Source organism: Gracilinanus agilis, chromosome 2 (genome assembly GCF_016433145.1).
Source record: "Gracilinanus agilis isolate LMUSP501 chromosome 2, AgileGrace, whole genome shotgun sequence".
NCBI classification, from domain to species: Eukaryota; Metazoa; Chordata; class Mammalia; order Didelphimorphia; family Didelphidae; genus Gracilinanus; species Gracilinanus agilis.
In genome coordinates this window covers 664,068,793-664,093,098 of record NC_058131.1, presented here as the reverse complement: position 1 = coordinate 664,093,098, position 24,306 = coordinate 664,068,793, and the positions used below count along the sequence as shown (strand labels likewise).

The 24,306-nt window shown below is 43.7% G+C and overlaps 1 protein-coding gene across 1 annotated transcript in view; it reads left to right on the top strand.

Annotated features, from left to right (window-relative positions):
* Positions 1 to 296: 296 nt before the first annotated feature.
* Positions 297 to 24,306, top strand: part of ZMIZ1 (zinc finger MIZ-type containing 1) — a 214,227-nt gene continuing 190,217 nt past the window's right edge. The window contains exons 1-2 of the mRNA XM_044660241.1: positions 297 to 390; positions 23,111 to 23,224. Coding sequence (XP_044516176.1) covers positions 331 to 390; positions 23,111 to 23,224 — 174 coding nt within the window. The 5' untranslated portion in view covers positions 297 to 330. The remainder of the gene's footprint in view (positions 391 to 23,110; positions 23,225 to 24,306) is intronic.

Here is a 24,306-nt window from a genome sequence, read left to right as displayed (position 1 = left end):
GTCTATCTCAACATTCTGGCCCCCGCCAGAGTTGCTCCAGTATGTGTGTGTCTCAGTAAAGTTTTTGGCGGGGAGGATAAAGCCCCTTCTTTCTCCTTCTCAAATGAGCCTATGTCAAAGCCTACATCGAAGCACTAACTAGAGTTTGCTGTACTTGACTTGAGGGAGTGTCATCGCCGTACTGGGTCTGTGGGATTTCCATCCTGGTGATGATATTTCCTGATTTGGGAAGGGAAGGGATCCCCTAAGTGACAATCTCCTCTCTTTCTCTCTCCACAGACTGGGGATCTTGAATGGCTTCCAGGTAGAAGGCAAGAGGAGACAATCAGAATGAATTCTATGGACCGGCACATACAGCAGACCAATGACCGGCTGCAGTGCATAAAGCAGGTACCTACCACTCACTACCTGGCAGGCAATTGAAGAAGCCGAGGTGGCAGTGTGGGTGGCAACAGAGAAGAAGAGAGGGTGTAGACACAGAGCTATCTACCTTTATGACTATGTAAAGCAGCAGAGACTCTGAGGTGCAGGGAGGTGGGAAGAATCTCCCAAGCATTCTGTCTTTCCTGTCTGGGGGTGTTTAGCACCAAGGGCAGACACTGACCTGAAAAGGTACCAACCACCAGTTGGCATGAAAGAGTACCGACCGGACGGGTTCCATAGTTTAGGCTTGGGGTGATAGAAAGTTTTCCTTATTTGGTGAGAAGGATTGGTTGTCTTGGCATAGAGTGTGGCCACATTCCATCTCTAGGTGTTTAAAAATGCCAGCTAGTGCTATGGGGGCAGTGCTGCCAGGTATTATTCCTTTGACCAATCACATGAACACAGCATTCTTTTAGCAGTATGTCCTTCTGGAACATTTAAAGTGGAATTTGGCTCAACAAAATTTGCTCCGCAAAGAGCTTTTTAAGAAGACATTAATTATGTAAATTAAAGTCCATTTATAAGTCTTTTGGGTTAATACAGCTACTTCCTAAGAGGTTAGAGGACCTTCCCTCCAGACACTCCCAACCAGATCTTCTCCTCTCCAGGCTGAATGTCCCACCGTTCCTTCAATCCTCACTCATATGGCATAGTCCCCACTCCTCCATCTTTCCTCTTTTGCACTTGCTCCAGCTTGTCAGTGTCTCTCCTGAAATTGAACATAACACCCCAAAGTTAGCTTTCCCATAGAGGGCAGTATGTACAAGGACTGTCACCTCCTATGGTTTGTACTTCGTTCTTTTATTAATGCAGTCTCTGATTTTACATTAGCATTTTTTGACTGCCAAGCCACAACTTGGACTCAGTTGGGAGCTTGCGGTCCCACTAAAATCCCTAGATATCTATTTTTGTCAAACTTTGCCTACTCAGAGTTTGTCTGTGACTCAACTTATTTTATTTCAAAGGTTATACCATGTCTGTCAGGTTAACAGAGACCTTCCCTTGCCCTCACCACTCCCTATTAGGCAGCCCAGACAGGGTAATTATAGGGCATTGTTGCAGGAAAGATGCCTCGATATCCTATCCCCATTGCACATTATCCTTGATGGTGAAGGAGAACATAGGATGGTCACAGAAAATCTTTCATCCCCAGTGCCAGGTTTCTCTCATTCTACCAGCAGGATTTAGGCATGGCGTAGAATGGCAACAGCATACGATAAACCATCCATATTCCCCCACCCACACTCTCTAAATACAGAACCAAATGGATGTGAGGCTCTGGAGGGCTCTTCTCCCATACGCTGCAACACACCCATCCATCCTCAGCACCTCAGAAAGAGATCCTCCCTCCCTCACTGGACCGCTGAGTCATCAGTGATTGCAGCATAGTCAAGTGGGACAGGACTTGGAGGCAGGGAGATCTGAGTTTGAATCCCAACTCTGATATCTCCTGGCACTGTTGACTTTGGGCAAATTGCTTAGTCTCTCTGAGCCTCATTTTACTTAACTGTAAAATGGAGTAATAATGCCGATAGTACCTTCCTCACCAGTTTTTTTTTTGAAGATTAAATGAGACTGTGTGTGTAAAATATGTTTTACAACCCTTAAAGTGCTATAAAAATGTCTGCTGATACTCTGTTATTACTATATGCTGACTCCTATACTAGGTGCTAGAGGGAATTCAAAGTTTTGATAAAACACTTGCCTTGAATTTATCTTTGTACATAGTTATAAAATCTCAGCCCAGGGAGGCAATCAGAGACTCCCTGGACTTTCAGTACCTGACCAGGAATGCCCACTGTGCCATGCTAGACAAAGGGTCATCTAGCCTCTTCTTGGATGCCACTTCCATAGGAAACAGACCATTCTACTAAATACTGGGAAATTTTCCCTTATATTGAACAGAAACTGACCCTTCTTTATTGCACTTTTTACCCATTGCTCCTGCTTTTGCTTTCTAAAGCCACACAAAACAAGTCTGATTCCTCCTCGATTCAAATAAAAATGTAGTTTTTATTCATTACATTTTTAATTAATTTTTAATTAAATTTTGTATTAATTAAAACTAATTAAGTGCATGCATAGGCTACAGTAGGTATTGGGGATTCAAAGATAAACTTGATCCAGCCTGGGTGGTGCAGTAGATAGAGCACTGGATATGAGTTCAGATCCAACTCCAGACACTTACCAGCTTTGTGCAAATCACTTAACCTATGTTTCTCTTAGTTTCTTCATCTAATAGCACTTGTGTAACTTCCTAGGTTATTGTTAGGCTCCAGTGGCATAATATTTGCAAAGCATTTAGCACAGTGCCTGGCATATCCTAGGTGCCTAATAAATGCTTGTTTCCTGAATTCCTTCCATAGCAAATGGCTATGCCTCAGTTATTAGCATTTTGGACCCGTGCCTCAGACCTAGTCCTCTGGATAAGGGGCATCATAGCAGGTTCACCTCTTGGGGGATGGTTTCATGAGTTGGTGCCATGTTCCTCATCATGTAGCAGTCTGTCTCTGAGTAATGAGCTGCTCTCTACTTAGACACGTTGGCCCTTGGACAATTACCTGATCCTGGGTTCTTCTGAGAAGCCTTTCCAGTTGGGCAGGACCCACCTGGAAGAGTTTATGTCCTGATAGCATAACTTTCTGGTGCCTGGAGTCATTTCCACACCAAAATGAGGCACTGGAGGAGAACATTCGGGAAAGCCATAGAAAAGAATCAGAAGATCAGATCCCTTCCATCAAGAAGCTTTCCCTCTAGTTTAGTGATTCCCAAAGTGGGCGCCACCGCCCCCCAGTGGATGCTGCAGCGATCCAGGGGAGGCGGTGATGGCCACAGGTGCATTTCTTCCCTGTTAATTGCTATTAAAATTTTTTAAAAATTAATTTCCAGGGGGCGCTAAGCAATATTTTTTCTGGAAAGGGGGCGGTAGGCCAAAAAAGTTTGGGAACCAATGCTCTAGTTGGAGAAACTCAATATACCCATCTAGTTAAGGCAGTTAGAAAACACCCCAATAGACAGTCAGGTGCCAAACTATAGGGTCCAAACTATAAGTACTGGAAGATTTCAGAAGAAGAGAGATGAGGATGGATTAATATAGCCAGGGAAAACTGCAAGGAGTACCCACACACAAAACAGTCGCTCTGTGCCAGGGGTTCTTAACTTGGGCATATGTATGGGCACACATCTATGTATGTGAATATATGTTTACATGCATAACTATTTCAATACATGGATTGAAATACATTTATACTGTATAGGTATTGATGATCATTTCAAAATAGTGCAATTCCTTTGTAATCTTGTATATTTTATTTAGTGCATTTAAAAACAGTTCAGAGAAGGGATCCGTGGGCTTCCCCATCCTGCCCGAAAAGGGGAGAGTTCATGACACAAAACAGATTAAGAACCCCTTCTGTATCACCTGCATCTGACACTTCAAACCCTTGAGACTTGTTAGTCTATTTGGGACAGATAGGCTATTGTGAACCCAAACGTATATACTCAACCAAGACGGTCGAATGCTTAAAAAATTACAAATCAGAAAAACAAATTAAGGTTGACTAAATCATAAATTGAGTATACAGTAGAACAAGAGAATAAAGATGAAATCATAATTATGGAGGTTAGGAGCTGGGACAAGGCAAATTTTAAGCTATACTTATTTTCTTAAAACCCTTAGTGTCTATTTTCCCTACACATAAGTTCTTATTCTTTTTTTTTAAATCTTGCCTTTCATCTTCAAATCAATACTAAGTATCTGTTCCAAGGCTGAAGAGTGGTAAGGGGTAGACAATTGGAGTCAAGTGACTTGCCCAGGGTCACACAGCTAGGGAGTATCTGAGGTCAGATTTGAAGCCAGGACCTCTTATGTCCAAGCCTGGCTCTCTATCCACTGGGATACCTAATTGCCCCTTAAGGTGGACATTTAAAGGTGATAAGAAGAACCCCCTGAGGGATGGATTCTTTTTTGCTTTTATTTGGAGTTTTCTCTTCATCACCAAGTCAGCCACCCTGTCACCTTCCCTCCCCATATCTTCCCTCTCTCCCTCCCTCTTCCATACCCCCCCATACACACACACTTGCCCCAGGTCCTTCCAGCTGGCTCTTTCTCCCTAGGAGAGCTGGACCCTGCAGGCAGGCAGCGAGTAGAGAAGAGTGAAGTCTGAGCCTAGCCTGGGACTTGGTATGCAAAGCCCTCACTAAGGCTTATACCCTGTGGAATTGAGGCTTCTTAGTGGGAATGAAGGATGTGTGTCCTCTGATTATCATCAAGCGAAGGCATTTTCAGATGCTTGCTCGGGGTCTGAGGAGCAGGAAATTGAAGAAGACTCTTTACAGATTGAACCAAACCCAGAACAGCTTCCCGAAACACCAATTATGCCTGTCCTTGTGGTCTATCAACCAGACGCTGCTCTTGGCTGGCTTTGCTGGGCAGGAGAGGGGGACTCTGACTCCCTGGACTTCCTTCCTCTGAAACAGCCTCCTTCTTCCCTGTCCTCACTGCCCTTCCCAGCCCCAAAGAGTCAGGTTAGAGCCCAGGAGCCCTGCTTCCATCCACACCAATGAGAGAATTCATTTTTCATTGTCACTCTCCTCTTCTGATTTAATGGAGGCTCTGCCGTCCCCTTCCCATCTTTTGATCACCAGAGCTGAAGCTTCTTTTTGGCCCCCTAAATCCAACTTTGCTTCTCTTAGAGCAGCCTCCAGAGCAGGCACATAGCCTGCCAAGGGGCATTTGGAAAAGAAAAAGGAAAGAGATTGGGTTTTCTTCATGTTTGCATTTGATTAAAAAAGAACCTAAGCTCCAGGAAACAGTGGGCTACTCTGAAAAAGGTTTGGGCCTTGGAAGTTGTTGTTATTCATTCAGTCCTGTCGGACTCTTCCTGATCCCATGGACCAAAGCAGGCCAGGTCCTTCTGTCCTCTCCTTCTCTTGAAGACTGTCCAAGCTCATGGTCATTGTTTCCACGACATTATCCATCTCATCCTTTGCCACCCCCTTTTCCTTTTGCTTTCACTTTTCCCCATCATCAGGGTCTTTTCCTTTTTAAAAACATTTTTTAAACCCTTCTATCTGAGAATCAGCTCTGTGTATTGGCTCCATTTTATATATATATATATATATAATTTCCTCTTTCTGGCCTTTATTTTTCCCATCTGTAAAATGGAGACTTGGATTGGATCACTCAACATTCTCTGGTTCAGGAGCTGCAGTTCCCTAAGGCCTCTTCAAAGGTTCCTCCTTAAAGATGGAGAGGTTTACTCTCCCCAGGACAGCCTTTGTTAAGGATTTTAGGGTCATGAAAGGTATTCTCTGGTCCCCTCTCCCTAGCCCCATTTATATCCCTTTCCTCCACTTTTTAGGGGCTGCCCTCCATAGGCTATACCCCATTTTCCACAAAATCCACTGGCTGGCCAGAAAGGACAGAACACGATAACTAACAATTGGCACTTTTATAGCACAATGCATTTTACATACTCTGTCTATCTCCACTAAACTTCTTAACCACCCTGTGAGAAAAGTAACCCACACATAATTAGCTCCATTTTCCAGAAGAGAAAACTGAGGCTGAGACCAAGAGTTTAAAGGACTTGCCCTAGATCACTGGACCAACAAGTGGCTTAAACGGAAACAAGAGAAACTCACTGACACACAGATGCCAAATTTTGGAAGAATACGCTGCCCAGGGGCATTTAAATTTTAATCGGTTGTCCAACGTTTATTCAGCCTGTGGTGTGCCAGGATTTGTGGCAGGCACTGGTTCAGCATGCTTGCACCAAGTTCTGGAAATCAGGGACTCTTGCTCAGATTTACTGCTTTGACAACATCTAAAGAGCTTCATCTTGGACATATGAGAGGCTGGGGGAGGGGGATGAAACAGAAAATCTCTATGAAAATGAAATAGAAAACACCCCAATGGCTCTCTTTCTATTGTTTGAGCCTGGGCTGGAGGCTGAGAATTTCCTCTGAATACTTTCTCTCTTCCCAAAGTGTGGGGGGGTTTATGACAAGGGTCAGGTGAACCACAGGAAATGGCCTCTAGCTTGGGTCAGACCCCACCGGCTAGAAGTCCTCAGAGCAAGACTCCTAAGCCACATACATAGAGGCAGAAGTGGGGGATTCAGTTCAGTGCATCTTGCTAGGTCCAAAGCTGGGATCTCTTGGCCAGACAGCTCAAACTCCCTTTCTTTTTAATTCAATCGAAACATGGCTGGGATCTAAGTAATTATTCTCGAAATATTTGTGATTTCATTATTTCTTCTGCTTCCTCCATTTCCCCCAAAGCCAAAAGCAATATAGGCAACCTCAAAACTAGTGAGCTTTTATCCTAAAGTAACTACAGTTTAGTCTCCAATTAGCTTGACTTTCATATCTTTGGAGGCACTCACAAAGTATTTCTTCTTTTTTTTTTTATTGAGTCTTTGATTTTATCTGTGTAGGGAGCTCCCTGTGAGAAACTTCCTCTCCCAATTCAGATTCACATTTTCTCGGCAATTTATCATGTTAGAGAATTTCCTGGGACCCCAAGAGGTGAATTTACTAGCCTAGGGTCGCCCGACCAAGTCTCCTGACTGCAAGGCCAACTTGCCTATCTAATACGACCAAAGCTCAAATTTCTAAATTTAAAGCTTTCCTAAACTGTCCTTCAAGGTAGGCATTGTGACTGATTATTTTACAGATGAAGAAACTGAAGGTCAGGCACATTGTGGCTTACTTAAAGCCAAGAGAAGCGTGAGAGCTGGGTTTAAAACCCAGGTCTCCTGACTCCAAATTGAGCATCTTTCCATTGGACCACCCTGTCACCTTCCCAGGAACTTCAGTCTTCCTGCAGTGATCTGGCAGTCAACTCCTCAGCCTCTCCTAGAGACATCAGTGCCTTCAATCTCTTGGAATTTCTGCCCTTGTCCATTTCTTTCTGGATGGTTCCATGGCCTACAGCAGTGGTCCCCAAACTTTTTTGGCCTACCGCCCCCTTTCCAGAAAAAATATTACTTAGCGCCCTGGAAATAATTTTTTTTTAATTTTAATAGCAATTAATAGGAAAGATAAATGCACCTGTGGCCATCACCGCTCCCCTGGATCGCTGCAGCACCCACCAGGGGGCAGTGGCACCCACTTTGGGAATCATTGGTCTAAAGTATATATTCACAAGCCAGTGGTTAAGACTAATGCTACTGGTGAAATTTCACTGGTGAAATTCAGTTCCTTCCCTTCTTGCTCAAAGCCATGCCATCTTGTTGTTCAGTTGTTTTAGCTGTCTCACTCTTCCTGACCCCATTTGAGGTTTTCTTGGCAAAGATATAGAGTGGTTTGCCATTTCCTTCTCCAGCTCATTTTGCAGATGAGGTTGCCTAGCTAATTAAGTGTCTGAGACCAGATTTGAACTCAGGAAGATGAGTCTTTCCAGCTCCAGACTCGGCATTCTATCCACTTCACCACCTAGCTGCTCCATGCCAACCAGAGCTAGTCTCCAACAGCCCCAAAGGGAAGAGTGAGTCATCATCCCTGGAGTTAACTTCTAGGGCTAAGAACAAATGACCCTTTCTTCTTGCTCTTTCTAAGCCCTGGCCCCTTGCCAGATGCCCCCACTAAGTTCCTGTTTCCTCCTAAGAGGTTTCCTGCTCTCTGTTCTTTAGCATAGTAGAAGTGATTGGCATTGTCTCAACCCAATGACTGCTCCTACCTTCGGACTCAAGTTAGCGGCTCTACTTGCTTCCCCAGGGGTTCCCTTTGATGGCTCATCACTCAGGTGCCCTCCCAGGGAAATGACTTTCCCCGAATCCCATCATTATAGTTTTATAGCATCAAAACTACTTTAAACATACAGTTATAACAGACGGTTTCCACCTTCTATAAGAAAAGGGTCATTCTGTCACAACCTCCCAGCAGGATTTGCCTTTTACTAGCTCAAAGGCCTTAAGCTAAAGGGATGGAACTCCTGTGTGGCATTTCAGATATCAGTGAGCAGGTAAGGGAGGGATACTGCCGGGGAGGAGAGCCCTTCCAAGACCTGAAAGCCTACTAAGAAGACAGCTGCCTGTTCTTCTTACTTGTAAGTCCAGCCCTTTAGATGGGAAACTGAGCTCCCCGGAGGATGAGAGTTAAAAAGTGCCTTAGAGACCTGATCCAACTCCTTTATTTTACACATAAAGAAAGGGAGACCCAAAGAAAAGAACTGATTAATCCAAGGTCACACAGAGAGTACTGGGAGTGCTAGGATTCAAATTCAGGTCCTCTGACTCCAAATTCAGTGTCTACTGTGCCACGCTTTGTCCCCAAGTGGTACTCAGACTTGAAATCAATTTAGATCCAGCAAGCTGGGTTCAAATCCCATCTCTGACACTCATTGGCTATAGATCCTAGAAAAATTAACTTAAACCCTTGGCGTCTTAAAAGGTCCATTGGTTAATTAATAAATAAGCATTTTATTAAGCACCTGCTGTGTGCCAGGTATGGCTTCAGAAGATACAAAGACACAAATGAAAACAGCTCTTGCATTCAAAAAAACTTAGAGGGAGGGAGGGAGAGAGAGAGAGGAAGGAAGGAAGGAAGGAAGGAAGGAAGGAAGGAGGGAGGGAGGGAAAGAGGGAAGGAAGGAGGGAGGGAGGGAGGGAGGAAAGGAAGGAAAGAAGGAAGGAAGGAAGTAAAGAAGGAAGGAAGAAGGGAGGGAGGAAAGGAAGGAAAGAAGGAAGGAAGAAGGGAGGGAGGAAAGGAAGGAAGGAAGGAAGAAAAGAAGGAAGGAAGTAAAGAAGGAAGGAAGGAAGCAAGGAAGGAAGCAAGGAAGGAAGATTAGATGATTTGCTCAATACAGCTCAAAAGTATCTGCAGTCCTCCTGATGACAAATCCAAATCTCCCCATGCTGATTTAATGTACTATTAAATACATCAGAGGAGGATTAAAGCAGGTCTCACTGGGAACCAGAACTTCCTGGAAGAAGTAGGGTTTTAGCCAGGCCTTGAAGGATGCATAGTAAGCCATCCATGGACTGCCATTTTACCAGAGTAGCCTCAGTATCAAGAACCCAGGCAGCTGGCCATCCTCTCGAGATTAGGGGCCCGCGTTCTCTCTCTTTCTCTCTCTCTCAACTTGATTAAGGAGAAGAGGGAGTCATGGAGTGGATTGGTGGGGGGGAACAGGCAAGGGGCCCCGGCAGCCCCCCATCCGCCCTGATGATTTGGTGTGGCATTGCTAAATCAGTGTAATCACTCGTTTAGCATAGTGAAGCAGTTTGCTCCTCAGAATTACCTTATTTGCATGACTTTCCATTTGAGCAGCAGTTAAACATGGCAAATGAGGCCCTAGCTGGTGGGAGTAAGACATGTTTCAAAGGAAAATGGGAGGGGTCTACGAGATGGGGCGAGGGGGAGGGTCAGGTGCACGCAGGGCTCTCCCCCCTCTCAGAAATACATGAGTTTTTACAAATTAAAATTCCACCTTTATTTTCCATGGCAGCGAATCAAAATACATAAAGTAGATTTTCAGATGTTTTTGTTTTCATAGCCGGGCTGTCATGTTAGTGTCTTGATATATTCATAAAATAACAGTAACCCGCCGTAATTGCCCTTAATTTCAAACTGCTTATTGTTCCCATCTTTACTTTGTTGTACCTAAGAAGCGTTGTGTGTGATGAGCATCTGTTTTCTATATTTAGTGGGTGTGAGGCTCGGTGTCTGGACTGATTTCCAATTTGGGTAATTGCTTTCTCCCGTCCTCTCATTCCCCTGCTAGTCTCGTATGGGTGGGTTGGTGGGTTAGTGGGTTGGTTGGTTGGCACCTCCTCCTCCTCCAAAGAATTATCAGGAGGAAGAAAAGTGAAGGATAATGGAGACAAGGAGTCTCTCCAGGAGCATCGTGCCAGTCGCCCTCTAGGACTGCCTAGTTCATTCCAATTCCTTTGATTTCACCAATTGTATAGTAAAAACTTTCTGGGTGCACCTAGGTGGCTCAGTGAGCCAGGTCTGAAGAGAGAAGGTCCTTGGGCTCAAATCTGATCTCAGACATTTCCTAGCCATGTGACCCTGGGCAAGTCACTTAACTCAGTTGCCTAGCTCTTACCTTTCGTCTGCCTTAAGAACCAATACTTGTATCAATTCTAAGATAGAAGGTAAGGATTTTTAAAAAGGGAGGGGGCAGCTGAGTAGCTCAGTAGATGGAGAGCCAGGCCTAGAGACAGGAGGTCCTAGGTTCAAGTCTGGCCTCAGACAGGTCCTAGCTGTGTGACCCTGGGCAAGTCACTTGACCCCCATTGCCTAGCCCTTACCATTCTTCTTCCTTGGAGCCAATACACAGTATTGACTCCAAGAGGGAAGGTAAGGGTTTAAAAAACAAACAAACAAACAAAAAAAGCCCTTCTTCATGCAAAGCCAAGGTGTGTAGGACAGTGAACCTGACTCACAGGGAACTTAGTAAAGGATGCAAACACAAATAAGTAGAATGCAATTCAAGCTGGATGAGTTGAAAAAAAGAGCTTTGAACAAAGTGCTAAGAACAGTTCTGGGAGGGAGAGAACTTTCACAGAGGGGAGTGAGAGGTGAGAAAGACTTTGTGGAGGATTTAGCCCTGGAATTGTGCTTTGATGGGAAGGGGGAGGGGTTCAAAAGACAGAGGCCTGGAGGGGAGGAGGAGGCACGAAGGGAATTTCTTTTCAGGAAGCCTAAGCAAAGGCTGGGAGGCAGGACAGGAGTCAAGAGAAGTCTACTCTGAGCTCCAAAGAAAGGTCAGTTGATGCCAAATCATTGAGCCTTTTAATGGCAGGATGTCAGGAATTTATCATGGATTTGTTAGGCAGTGGAGAGCAACTAAAGGGTTTTGATCAGTGTGATACCTTGGGAAGATGGCTTTCTTAATGTGTGATGGGTGGAAATGGGGAGAAGAGAGCTTGGCTACTTGTAAAACCAAGTAAAAGGTGACTGTAGCACATTATCTTCCTGGGGAAAAAAAAAAACAAAAACAAACAAACAAAAAACCAACAACAAATGTGCCTTCAAGCCAGAAGCTGAATTTCCTTCTTTTCTATTGTAGGCAGAGAGGGAGAGGGGCATAGAGAGTAGAGAGAAGACACGGGTTCAAGTCCTGCCTCAGACACATGCTGGCCATGTCACTCCAGGCCAATCTCTTAGCTCCCAGGGCTTCATGCAGTTCTCTAAGACTCTGTGTTTCAGAGGGGATAGTGACCTGCTTTGGCAGAGGAAGTTTCCTTACCGTGAGTTTCTTAACCCAGTGAGATTAGGGACGAGGGATGGAGATTCAATCTGTATCCCTGTTGTGATGAAAAGATGACTGAGCATAAATCCCACAACGTGGATGAGCGACCCTTTCTTCTTTTCGGTCATGCCCTTGGCTAAGAGCCCTTACTTTCTTTCTCTGCCAGAAATTCAGAGAAGAGGGGAAGGTACCCAACACATCCCACAGCAAATCTGCAGTCCAGCCTGGCCTTAAAGCCCTGGCATCCAGCCCTCTCCTTCCTTTTGTTGAGCCTTTTTCAGTCATCTGACTGTGACCTCATTTTGGGGGTGGGGGGCACAGGTACTGTAGTGGTTTGCCTTCTCCTTCTCAGGTTCTTTTGGTAGATGAGGAAGCAACGTTAAGCGGTTTGCAAAGAGTCACTCAACTAATAAGTGTCTGAGGGTCAGATTTGAACTCAGAAAGATAAATGAGTTTTCCCACCTCCAAGCTTGGTGTTCTCTCCCCTGCACTACTTAATTGCCTCTCCTTCCTGTCTCTGGATAAAATCTCTTTAGGGAGCTGGCCTTCTCTGGTTTTTAGAATGTAGCTGAATAAGAAACAGCCAAAGGGTTCTTGAATTCTCAATTCCCCTGGCATTGCTGCCTCCCGGGATGTCTACTTGGCTTCTACAGAAGAACCTTCTGCTCTCAGAGGAGTAAAACCTTGAGTATCTTGTGAACATTGTTCTACAGAGCTATTTCCCAGTTATTCATTTAAGCTCCAGCCTAGTCACAGTGGGAGATCAGGAAACAATACCACCACCCTAAACTGCCAGAACACTTCTAACTTTGTAAAACACTTGAACACAGCGTCACATTATAACCTCAAGTTATCGCTTGTTGTAGGCAGGGCAAGTGTTTTTATTCCAGTTGGCCAGATGGGGAAACTGAGAAAGGTAAAGCAGTTCGCTCAGCCTCACGTGGCTCTTTAGTGGCTGAGCAGGCTAGGCTTCCCCACCTCTATTTCACAGGAATAATGAGATCAAACTGACCCTTGAGGAGCTGAGTCCAATGGAGTCAGATGCTGCAGGACCTCCCATTGGGCTGCCAGTGGGTTGGTTACCTTCATTTGTCCTAGTATACTTCTAAGTTATGTCTAATGGGCAAGTGAATGCCCAGCAAAAAACCTCTGTTAAACAAGGAAGTTTGGGAAACAAAGGAGTACACCAGATGGATGAGGAAGCTAAATGGACTGATTCACAATGGTGGATGGAGAACCAATATGAATGAGACTTTGAGTTCCTTTCTAAAGCCTTCTGTAGAGTGATGGAGCCAGCCTGTGTGAATCTAGACCACCATCTGGCATAAATCCTCCTTAGAGGAGCTACTTAATGTATTAAAGTTCTTCTTTCTAACTTTATTAAGATTTTACCAAGTCCATCGTTATAAGTGAGCAAAAATGCAGAATAGGAGATGGAAGTCCAAGGACACATTCTGAAAAGTCTCAAATTTTGCTAAGGGTGAATGCTATTTACCTTCATTTGCAATTTTAAAACTACATATTAGGAAAAACAAAAGATTTTGCCAAGTTACTTGTCTCTGTGCCTCAGTCACCTCTTCTGTAAAATGAGAGGGATTGGACTTAATGGCGTCTAAGGTTCCTCTGTTATATTTATGATCCTCCTGAATACCTGAGCTGTATCACCATTCTCTCTCCAACCAGCTGACTTCCTTTTGTATTTAGATGTGTCCTTAATTATGTCACCTATGCCACTTCTTACCTACAAGGCCACATTGCTAATATGCTTCAGCTGACTCACCTTCGCCCTGAGTCTTTCCACTGACTTTTAGGTCACCTGGAATTTTGATTCTAGAGTGTGGTTTTCCATGACTCATGACTATATAGCATCACTGGGAGAGCATTGGGGTTAAAGCAAAGGACTTTTAAGTCAAGAAACCATTTGGCATCATCATCAGTACTGCCTAGTTACCCACATAGGATCAGGACACACCTTACTCCTTTTTATACTCTGCTGTTTGCCCTTCTATGACGCCTGTTCAAGAGAGACTGGACCAACTCAAAGGGCTGCCCACCCAGACGCATGTCATAATGTGGGCAAAATGAATCTTCACTTGGATTTTACAGGTTGGATTACTAAATCTCTCTCTCTCTCTCTCTCTCTCTCTCTCTCTCTCTCTCTCTCTCTCTCTCTCTCTCTCTCTCCCTCCCTCCCTCTCTCCCTCTCTGTCTCTCTGTCTCTCTATCTCTCTCTCCCTCAAATGGCTGTGGAGTCCAATTCTAGGTGGTGAAATGGATAGAGCACTGGACTCAGAATCAGGAAGACTCATCTTCCTGAGTTCAAATTCTCCTTCACACACTTACTAGCTATATGACTCTAGGCAAGTCACTTAACCATATTTGGCTCAATTTCCTCATTCATAAAATAAGCTGGAGAAGGAAGTAGCCAACCCACTCCAGGATCTTGCCAAGAGTACTCTAAATACAGCACCCTCATTATCTATAGAGAATCCCTCTTCTATTTGAATTTTGCAAAGGTCAACCTTCATGACTTTGACAGCAAACATATATCCTCCAGTTCTATCCTCACTCACTAACGATACCAAGTTGCAAAAACTCTCTCCTAGCACCTAGAAAACACCATCCTGTGATCTTAATATATTCCTGGAGAACACCAGGGGTCGGGAAAGTGGGAAGTACCTTTATGGCGACATTTTGGATCTACTGAGTCTGATTTTTTTTGTAAACACAACTGAATCTTACACCTTCCACATAGCTTTTAGTCAGCCCTGTGCCTATGAGGATGTGTTCTGCAGCAATTCTTTGTGAAAGCCTGCCAGTTGTGTGCTCAAGTCTTCTTGAAGGGGATTTTTCTTGGTGTTTCCCCACATATTTGACACCCCGAAACTCCCTCCCTCTTCTCCAAGTTAAACACGTCCAGTGGCTCTAACTTATTCACATATGGGAATGCAGCAGGGAGGTGGGAGTGATATGATCAAAAGAGATCTGAGCAGGGCCTTGAAGAAAGGTCTAAATTCTAACATCTCACACCCTATACCAAGATAAATTCAGAATGGATAAATGACTTAAATATAAAGAAGGAAACTATAAGTAAATCAGGTGAACATAGAATAGTATACCTGTCAAATCTATGGAAAAGGAAAGAACTTAAAGCAAGAGACAGAAAGACCAAGCAAGAGACAGAAAATATTACAAAATGTAAAATAAATAATTTTGATTACATTAAATTAAAAGGTTTTGTACAAACAAACAAAACCAATGCAACCAAAATTAGAAAGGAAGCAACAAGTTGGGGGAAAATATCTTTATAACAAAAACCTCTGACAAAGGTCAAATTTCTCAAATTTATAAGGAGCTAAATCAATTGTACCAAAAAAATCAAACCATTCCCCAATTGATAATTGGACAAGGGACGTGAATAGGCAATTTTCACATAAAGAAATCAAAACTATCAATAAGCACATGAAAAAGTGTTCTAAATCTCTTATAATTAGAGAAATGCAAATCAAAACAACTCTGAGGTATCACTTCACACCTAGCAGATTGGCTAATATGACAGCAAAGGAAAGTAATAAATGTTGGAGGCAATGTGGCAAAATTGGGACACTAATACACTGCTGGTGGAGTTGTGAATTGATCCAACCATTCTGGAGGGCAATTTGGAATTGTGCCCAAAGGGCTTTAAAAGACTGCCTGCCCTTTGATCCAGCCATACCACTACTGGGTTTATACCCCAAAAAGATCATAAGGAAAAAGACTTGTACAAAAATATTTATAGCTGCACTCTTTGTGGTGGCAAAAAATTAGAAAATAAGGAGATGCCCTTCAATTGGGGAATGACTGAACAAAATGTGGTATCTGTTAGTGATGGAATACTATTGTGCTCAAAGGAATAACGAACTGGAGGAATTCCACGTGAACTGGAATGACCTCCAGGAATCGATGCAGAGTAAAAGGAGCAGAACCAAGAGAACATTGTACACAGAGACTGATACACTATGGTACAATCGAACATAATGGACTTCTCTACTAGCAGCAGTTGCAATAATCCAGGACAATTCTGAGGGACTTATGAGAAAGAACGCTACCCACATCCAGAGAAAGAACTGTGGAAGTAGAAACACAGAAGAAAAACATTTGCTTGATCACATGGTTTGATGGGGACATGACTAGGGATATAGACTATTAAATGATCACTCTGTAACAAATTTTAATAATATGGAAATACATCTTGACCAATGATTCATGTAAAACTCAGTGAAATTGCTCGTTGGCTACAGGAGAGGGGAGGAAGGAGAGGAGGGAAAGAACATGAATCATATAACCAAGGGAAATATTCTAAATTAATTAAGTAAATAAATAATTTTAAAGAAAAAAATAAAGATCTAAATTCTGAAAGATAGGTGAGAAGGGTGTAGATTCCAGGCATGCTTTATAACTCCTTTATGTTCCTCTGCTTGTCTCAGTTTCCTCAGCTGTAAAATGAGGATAAAAATAGCACCTGTGTCCCAGGGTTATTGTGAGGGTCATAAAGCATTTAAAATTCATTGTATCTAGCACATAGTGGGTGCTATATATTGTTAATATCCTTCTTAAATTATCCCTAGAATTGTTAAAGGTATGCTTTGCCCAAGGTGGATTCTGTAAATCATACCTCTCTTAATGGGCAGCTAAATGTAACGCTGGACAGAGCACTGGGCTTGGAATCAAGAAGACTCATCTTCATGAGTTCAAATCCAGCTTCAGACATTTGCTAGCTGTGTGACCCTGGGCAAATCACTTAACCCTATTTGGCACAGTTTCCTCAAGTGTAAAATAAGCTGGAGAAGGAATGGCAAATCACTCCAGGATCTTTGCCAAGAAAACCTCAACTGGAATCACGGACAGTCAGTCACGACTAAAACAATTCAACTACAATAACAAACCTCTCCTGATGCAGCCTAAGCTTTTGTGGAGATGTTATTATTATTATTATTATTCCTATTGACTCCCAGAGGAGCATAGGGCTGCAACCATCTCACGCCAACAGACTCTATTCTGGGCAACTTCCCCCAACTGGGCATCTCACGCCAACGGACTCTGTTTTGGGCAGCTTCCACCAACTGGGCATGTCTTTGCCAGGTCTGTTTTGGCCTTCCGACTTTTCTCCTCCCTGGTGGGTTACATATTTTTTTTCAAAGCGTCCTGACTGATGGGATACTGAACTGTTCTTTCCCAGAGTCTGGTATTGGAGATCTTTTCAGGCCATCCGATGTTCAAGATTTGACGTAGGCCTGGAGTTTGTTGGCTTTTGCCAGCACGGGTCGTGGACTCTGTTGGAGAGCAATCTTCCAGACTAGGCGATCGTTGGTTTTGTTGGTTTAATGAGGTTGCAGTTTCTATAGCAAGTGAGATTTTTACAGGGTGAGGTTGCTAGCCTCGCGCCCAACCCTCCTCCTTTTTCAGCCGGGCTTGGGACCGTCCTTGGCGGAGTTTGTAGAGATGGGTCACACTGATATCACATTCATATCAAGCTTTCAGTTCACTACAACACCTACATTTTTATACAAGTTGTTGATTTTTATCACTCCAGATATCCAACTTAACATTTATATCTACTAAATTTAATCTCCTCCTTCTATGTGATCCAGTTCCTTGAATAGTATATTAGTTCATTGCTCGTTGTACAAAGATTCCACATTTGGAGTGCCATCAGTAAAACTCTTCATTAGTGATTTATATAAATAAATAAATAATTCTTTATGTCTACGTCTCCCTTGTTTTCTGCTTTACCAATGCCCTTGGCATAAAAGGAAGGAATTGCACAAAATCTATAGCTGTTTCTGAATCTGTACCTGGTTTTACCACCTACTGATGAACATCACTTGCCTCTGTACGTGGCTAGGCTATGCCTTGAGCAGTAGTGTCATCAGGCTTCTATCCCTACCTAACCCCTATCCAACTTCATGGACCATCAAAATCTACCCACGGTACCTCAAGGTATGTTGGGGGCCCATGAACCCCACGTTTAGAGCCTCTGGTCTAAAAAATTCCTGGCTCCCACCACCAATATTTCATGGATGAGGAAAATGAAGGCTAGGGAGATTTCCTGACTTGCCCAAGGGTACAGAGGTAGTAAGTAACATAACTGGGCTTTGCATCCTGAGATTTTAGGTCTAAAACTAGCTTTCTTTCCCATGTAACCTCTGCCCCTCTCTCCTCTTAATGCCACTTAAAGTCACCCTGACAAATAGGCTTGAGGTCGAACTAGAATGTGTCTTTTTTCTGGCAGAGAGAGAAAGAGAGATGGCAGAAAAATTAGACTGCCCAGGCACTGAACAGTTAAGCCATTCTCTTGTGCTAGGGCCCACCCTTAGTGCAAGAGTTAAAAAGAGGCAAGTCTAGACTTTCCATTTTTATTCCCTTTTCAGGGATGAACTGGACCAACTTGGAACTATTTTCTCCCTCTCTGGAGAGCTGGGGCAGGGAAGCCAGTAAGCAGACCCAAGCCAAAGTGGTTAGAGAGTGCTGGTGGTTTTCCCTCCAGGGTAACCCTCTTTCACAAAATATTAGTCCTAGAATGGAATTCAAATAATCAAATCCAACCCCCTTGTTTTATAGATGAGGAAACAGAGACTCACAGAGGTAATGACTTGCCTAAGGTTGCCTAGTGCGTTAGTGGCAGAAACAGTCATTAAATTTGACCAGATCCTTGGCTTTTCCTGTATCTTCTAAGATCAAGGACTTTGAAAGGAGAGCCCACCAGGATGAAAGGTGGCATCAGTTTAATGGGTTCAGTGACCAGAAGTTTTAGAGGTGTTTACTAGGCAATTAGACACCAAAATATGGCACTGAACTACATTAGATTTAGATTATTGTTATGTGTAGAAGTGTGGCCCTTTTGACTGATGGGACACTCTTTAAAAGACTCTCTCTTCTCTTTTATGTAATTTTAATTCATCAATTATTTACTGTGGTTACTTGGGCCAAGGAAGGCATATCAGGAGTTGGGAAAGCAGAGAGCATGCTGAATTCGAAGAGGTAAAAATGGTAAATGGTATAAACTGCTTTGGGAAATCCTATCACTGAAGTACTTAAGAAGAAGTTGATTGGAGGCAACTGGGTGACTCAGTGGATTGAGTGCCAGACATGGAGTTCGGAGAAACTGGATTCAAATCAGCTGTGTGTCCCTGGGCAAGTCACTTAAACCCCAGTTGCCTAACCCTAACCACTCTTCTGCCTTGGAACTGATACTAAGATTCTCAGACAGAAGGTAAGGGTTATTAAAAAGAAAAAGAAGAAGCTGATTGACTAACCATCAAAGATCTTATGGATAGCATTCCCACATGGAGTAGAATCAACTAGGTAGGACTAGTTGATCCAGAAACTGTAGCGTTCACTTAATAGCTATGTGACACTGAAGAATCAACCTCACCAAGCCTCAGTTTCCTCACCTGTAAAATTAGAGGATTGATTTTGATGACCTTTAAAGTCTCTTCCAGCTCTAAGCCTATAAACGTATTATAGTACTTGCTTGGAAGTACTTGCAAGGCAATATACCAATAGATACAGACTGGGAGAACAAAGCCCCGTTATAAAATTGGAACTCCGCTTTTTCTTCATTAGTTACGATAGACTGTGAACTGTGTAGTACTTGGAAAATGTCGACAGTGTGCAGGAAGGACACCTACACTAACACAGTCACCCTGAGCAGCAGGTGTTCATCTTTCCTCTGACATCAGTGTTATAAAAAGATCCCTGAGGAGTTGTGAGATGAAGCCATGAATCCTTTCTGAACAGGAGCCTTCTTCGATTTGCCTGCTTTCCCAAAGCTGAGTTTTATCTGTTATTGGCTCCCTCCTGGGCTTCAGAACTCCAGCCACCTCCCAGTCTCTAGAAGGAGAGAACCGAGGTCCCAGAAAGGGCCCCATGCAGCCTTCATCCCTGCCTTGGGGCTTCCCTAGTGCCCCCCCAGGTGCACAGTTGCTATTGCTGCAGCTGCCAGGGAACTGGTCTGACCTGTCCCCAAGCCCCAGAGCAGCTGCTGTGAGAGCTGGCATGCCCAGACTCACGGCTTCTGGCCCAGCGTGACTTGGCTGGGGTTATGAACTTGACTCTGATTCATGGATCGGGGAGAGAGGCTGCTGCCTTACAATTCTACCTTGTGGTCTTTGTTTCCAGATTTGCCACCTGAGTAGCCATTCTTCTTCTAATTTACTTCCTTTTATTCCAGGAAAGGCCAATGGGTAGAAAGGCCAGGCACCCTGGAGTAAGGGAAGGAAGGATTGCTAACAAGAATTAGGGAACTAGCTCAAAGGACTCGGGATGGCTGAGATTTTTGATTACTCAGGAATGCTGAAGACATAGGTTAAGACACTGCAGAATTTCAGAAAGGAGAACGGATGGATTCTTGTATCTCATTTTGGAAATACAGGAGCAAAGGGCCCCCGCCTAGACTGTCTGGGAGAGATACATCCAGACGCAGCTCCATAGAAATCAGAACTGAAGGATGAAGCTTGAGGGACCTCTCTGAGCCCTAATTTAAGCTTAGTATTGCATATTCCCATCTATGAAGTGCCCACTATGGAAATCTTGGCACTGATGAAGATAAAAAGGGCAAAGAAGGTACCACATCTGCCTTCAGGGAGCTTACAGTCTAGTAGGAAAGTAAGACAGAAGTACATAATCATAAAACTCACTAAGAGGCAAGCAAAAAAAGCACTGCCTCTGGAGTCAGAGGACCTGGGTCCAAATCTTGCTTTTCATATTTTCTTCTTCATTTGACCTTGTACAAGGATTAAACCTGCCTAGGTCATTCATTTTACTGTCTAGATAATCTTTTCTTTCCTATAGATTTGATCATATCGGTCCTCTGCACTAAAATCTTCAATGATTTCCTATTGTTTGCCAGGGAAAGCTCAAACTTCTGTGCCATGTTTCTTACTTTCAAGGCCCTCCAGAGTCTGACACAAGCCCACCTTACCCAATAAAGTAGTGGCCCTTACCCTTATTAAAGATAAACTTGGGGGGCAGCTGGGTAGCTCAGTGGATTGAGAGCCAGGCCTAGAGACGGGAGATCCTAGGTTCAAATATGGCCTCAGACACTTCCCAGCCGTGTGACCCTGGGCAAGTCACTTGACCCCCATTGACTACCCTTACCACTCTTCTGCCTTGGAGCCAGTACACAATTTCGACTCCAAGATGGAAGGTAAGGGTTTGAAAAAAATAAATAAATAAAGATAAACTTGTATTTACTCCTCTATCCCCCAGGAGGATGCAAGAGTCTTGAGAGAAAGGACTGTTTTCCTTAGACTATTTCAATTATGTCCTATACCTATCACAGTGCCTTCTGAGTGGGATTAATAAATGTTTGTTGAAATGAAAAGTAAACAAATGAATGAGTTCCTCAAACCATCAGTCAATCAATAAACATTTGTTAAGCATCTACTATGTGCCAAACATTATGTTAACAGTGGACATAGGCAGAAACATGGAAGTCAGAAAGTGGAGTCAGGGTTCAGATGAAGAAAATGAGCTGCTTGTTGGACGTGTTGTGACTGAAATGCCAATAGGACATCCAAGTAAGAGCACCTAGCAGGCAGCTTTAGATGTAGACCCCGCACACCGAATATGGGTGTTAAATATAAATTTGGGAATCATCAGCCTTGAGGGCAAATAACCTTTCCAGGAGAGGGACTGTAAGGAAAAGAAGAGAAGAAAGCCAAGAACAGACCCTTGAAGTAATAACTGCTTAGAGTAATTTAAAAAGAGGCTGAGGAGCCGGTGGAAGAATCGTAGGAGAGATACAAAGAGAGCCAGAAGAATGTGGTATCGTCTAAGCCAAGAGTGCAAAGAGTATCCAGTTTTAAAGAGTGATCAGCTATGAAAAAAAGCTCTAGAAAAGCAAAGAAGATATTGGATTTGGTTCTGGGCTCACTGGGAGCCTCTGAGAGAGCAGTCGCAGCTACCTATTGGACGAAGACCCAGAGATCTTTGAGTGAGAAGCTTAAAGTAGGAGGATGCCATGTGATAGCTCCCCAAAATGCCAGTGGCCCAGACCAAACATGGCTTGGGGAGGGTGAGCCATGATGAAGAGGTTCTGGACTTCTAATCCTGAGATAAGCCGAGATCATGCTGTAACACAAGCCCTGGTGGAAGAACAACCCTCTCTGTCCCAGCTAGGATGAGCGAAATGCCTCTCTCCAGGGTTCTGGCACCAGTATCACTCCCCAGACCTCTTTGTTCCCCCATCGTGACCTCACTCCGGGTTCAGAATCTGGGAGAAAACAACCAACGATTTAGATACTCCACCGTGAAATGGGAGCAAATCAGAATCAACTCTGTAGGGTCATAGACGCAGAGCTGCAAGGGGCTGCAGAGACCATCTAGTCTAAATCTCGCATTTTATAGATGAAGGAGACCCAGTGTTAAATAACTCGCTCAAGATCACACAGGGATGAGTTCATGGAAGTGGACGAATGTTGGATTTGGAAACCAGGGGCTGGGCCCCCTATAAAACAGGGGGATCCTTTTCCCTGGCCTTCTCAGAGCCACCCTGGTCGTGTGCCTTTTTTCCCCACTCCAAAATCAATATATACGATGAGAATAGTTTATCGAGGTGCTAGACCGATATCAGATATCAAAGAGATTAGCATCTAATAACCAACCTCTCTTTATATACAATATCGAGAAACTCCCTTTGCCCTGGGCTGCCTACGGTACTCCACTGGATGAGGGTGTTTTAGCCATACTTTTGTTTCTCCTCCACTTTATGGTTGCTTGGCTGCCTGTGTAGCCTCTGTTTGCTTATAGGCTATTCCTGAGACCCAAGGGAAGCTCTTGGCAGGTTTCTGTATGTCGTATGACTAGGAAAAAAAAACCCAAACAAACCCTACTCTGCTCCCTCAGCTAAACTAGAACTCCTAGCAAACAGGTTGTCGAACAAAAACCAGCCACTCAGATGATCTCTTCTTGTCATTTCTCTACAACTAAGAATGTTGTAGGGCAAAGATCACTGGCTTAGGAGGTACAACTTTCATTCTAGTCTAGTCTTGGCTCTGCTGTTTTCCCCATTTAACTTCAGGCAAGTCACTTACCCTCGGGTTCCTCAGCTGTAAAATGGGAATGATACCTGCTTCTCCCTACTTCCCTGGAGTATTATGAGCATCATGGGAGATGATGAATCATAGGTCATAAATCTGGAGTTGAGATGTACCTTAAAGGTCATCTAGTTCGAATCCTTCATTGTACGGATGAGGAAACTGAGGTCCACAAAAGTTGAGTGACTTGTCCAAGGCCATTCAAACCTGTGAATCAAATCCAGAGTTCATGATACCATTCAATCTTCTCTCTCTTGTATCACGTTGCCTTCTCTAGAGGTTTTTTTGGAGTGGTGGAGTTGAGAAGTATAAAACACTATGCAGGTGTTACTTTTACTGTTCTTTTTATCTTTCTTTCTTTGCTTTCCCTTGACTGATGCTGAGTTTGTCTCTCTCTCCCTAGCATTTACAGAATCCTGCCAACTTCCACAATGCCGCTACAGAGCTCCTGGACTGGTGTGGTGACCCAAGAGCTTTCCAGAGGCCCTTCGAGCAGAGCCTGATGGGATGTTTAACGGTAAGCTGAGTTTTCATGACATGGGACCATCCCTGCTAAACCATATGCTCATATTTGATAGCAGCAAAGTCTGTGACCTGGACTATTCCAAGAATGAACTATTATATACCTTCAAGGAAAATAAATAGGGCTCAAGGACCTCTGTCTGTTTTGTTTTGTTTAAAACCCTCACCTTCTTAGTATTGATTCTGAGACAAAAGAGCAACAGAAGCTAGGCATTGGAGGTTAAGTGACTTGCCCAGAGTCACACAACTAGCAAGTGTCTGAGGCCAGATTTGAACCCAGATCCTCCTGACTCCAAACCTGGTACTCTATCCACTCTGCTTCCTAACTGCCCTGTTCTGTCTGCTTTGTAAGGTTTGAGAACCATCTTGGGGCACTAGTCCCCAACTGTTGCCCTTCCCTACCCCATTGTCTTTAATGGCCCCACTGAATTATGTCTCCCATCCCATTTTCCTAATCTTCATTACTGGAGAGCCCTCTCTTAGGACAGAAGACACCCTATGACAAGATGATCTTTAAAATCCCTCTTAGGGCTCACATCCCAAGACTGTGTGGAGGCGAGGGTCCCAGCTCCTTGGCCCTGTTGGGAAACCCACTCCTTCCCATCCCTTTCCAGTTCCTGCAATCTCTAAAATGACCTTTCAAAACAAATTCCTCTGAATCAACATGACTTTGGGGGATAGAAATTAAAAACCACTTAGCCTCTGGCGTCATTATAGCTTTTGCATCACACAGGGCTTCTAAGTAGCTCCCACACTATTAATATGATTGATCTGGGACTTCCCCAAAACATCAGAGGACTTATTGTTCAGCTTTCATTCAGAATGCTGCAGTTGGGAAGAGAGAATGTATCACTCTCTTTTCTTTTTCTATTTTTTCTTCCACTCTTCCAAATACATTTTGCAGCTTAATTAGACTTTTTTAAAATGTGCTTTAAAAAAAATTAATCAACCTCAGACCAGAACTTTCCATCGAACTGTTTGATGTCAGATTTCTTTCATCCCCTGCCCTCCCTTCCCACTCCAAACCACTTACCCATCCTCTAGTCCTCCATTTCATGGGACCACTTACTAAGGGAG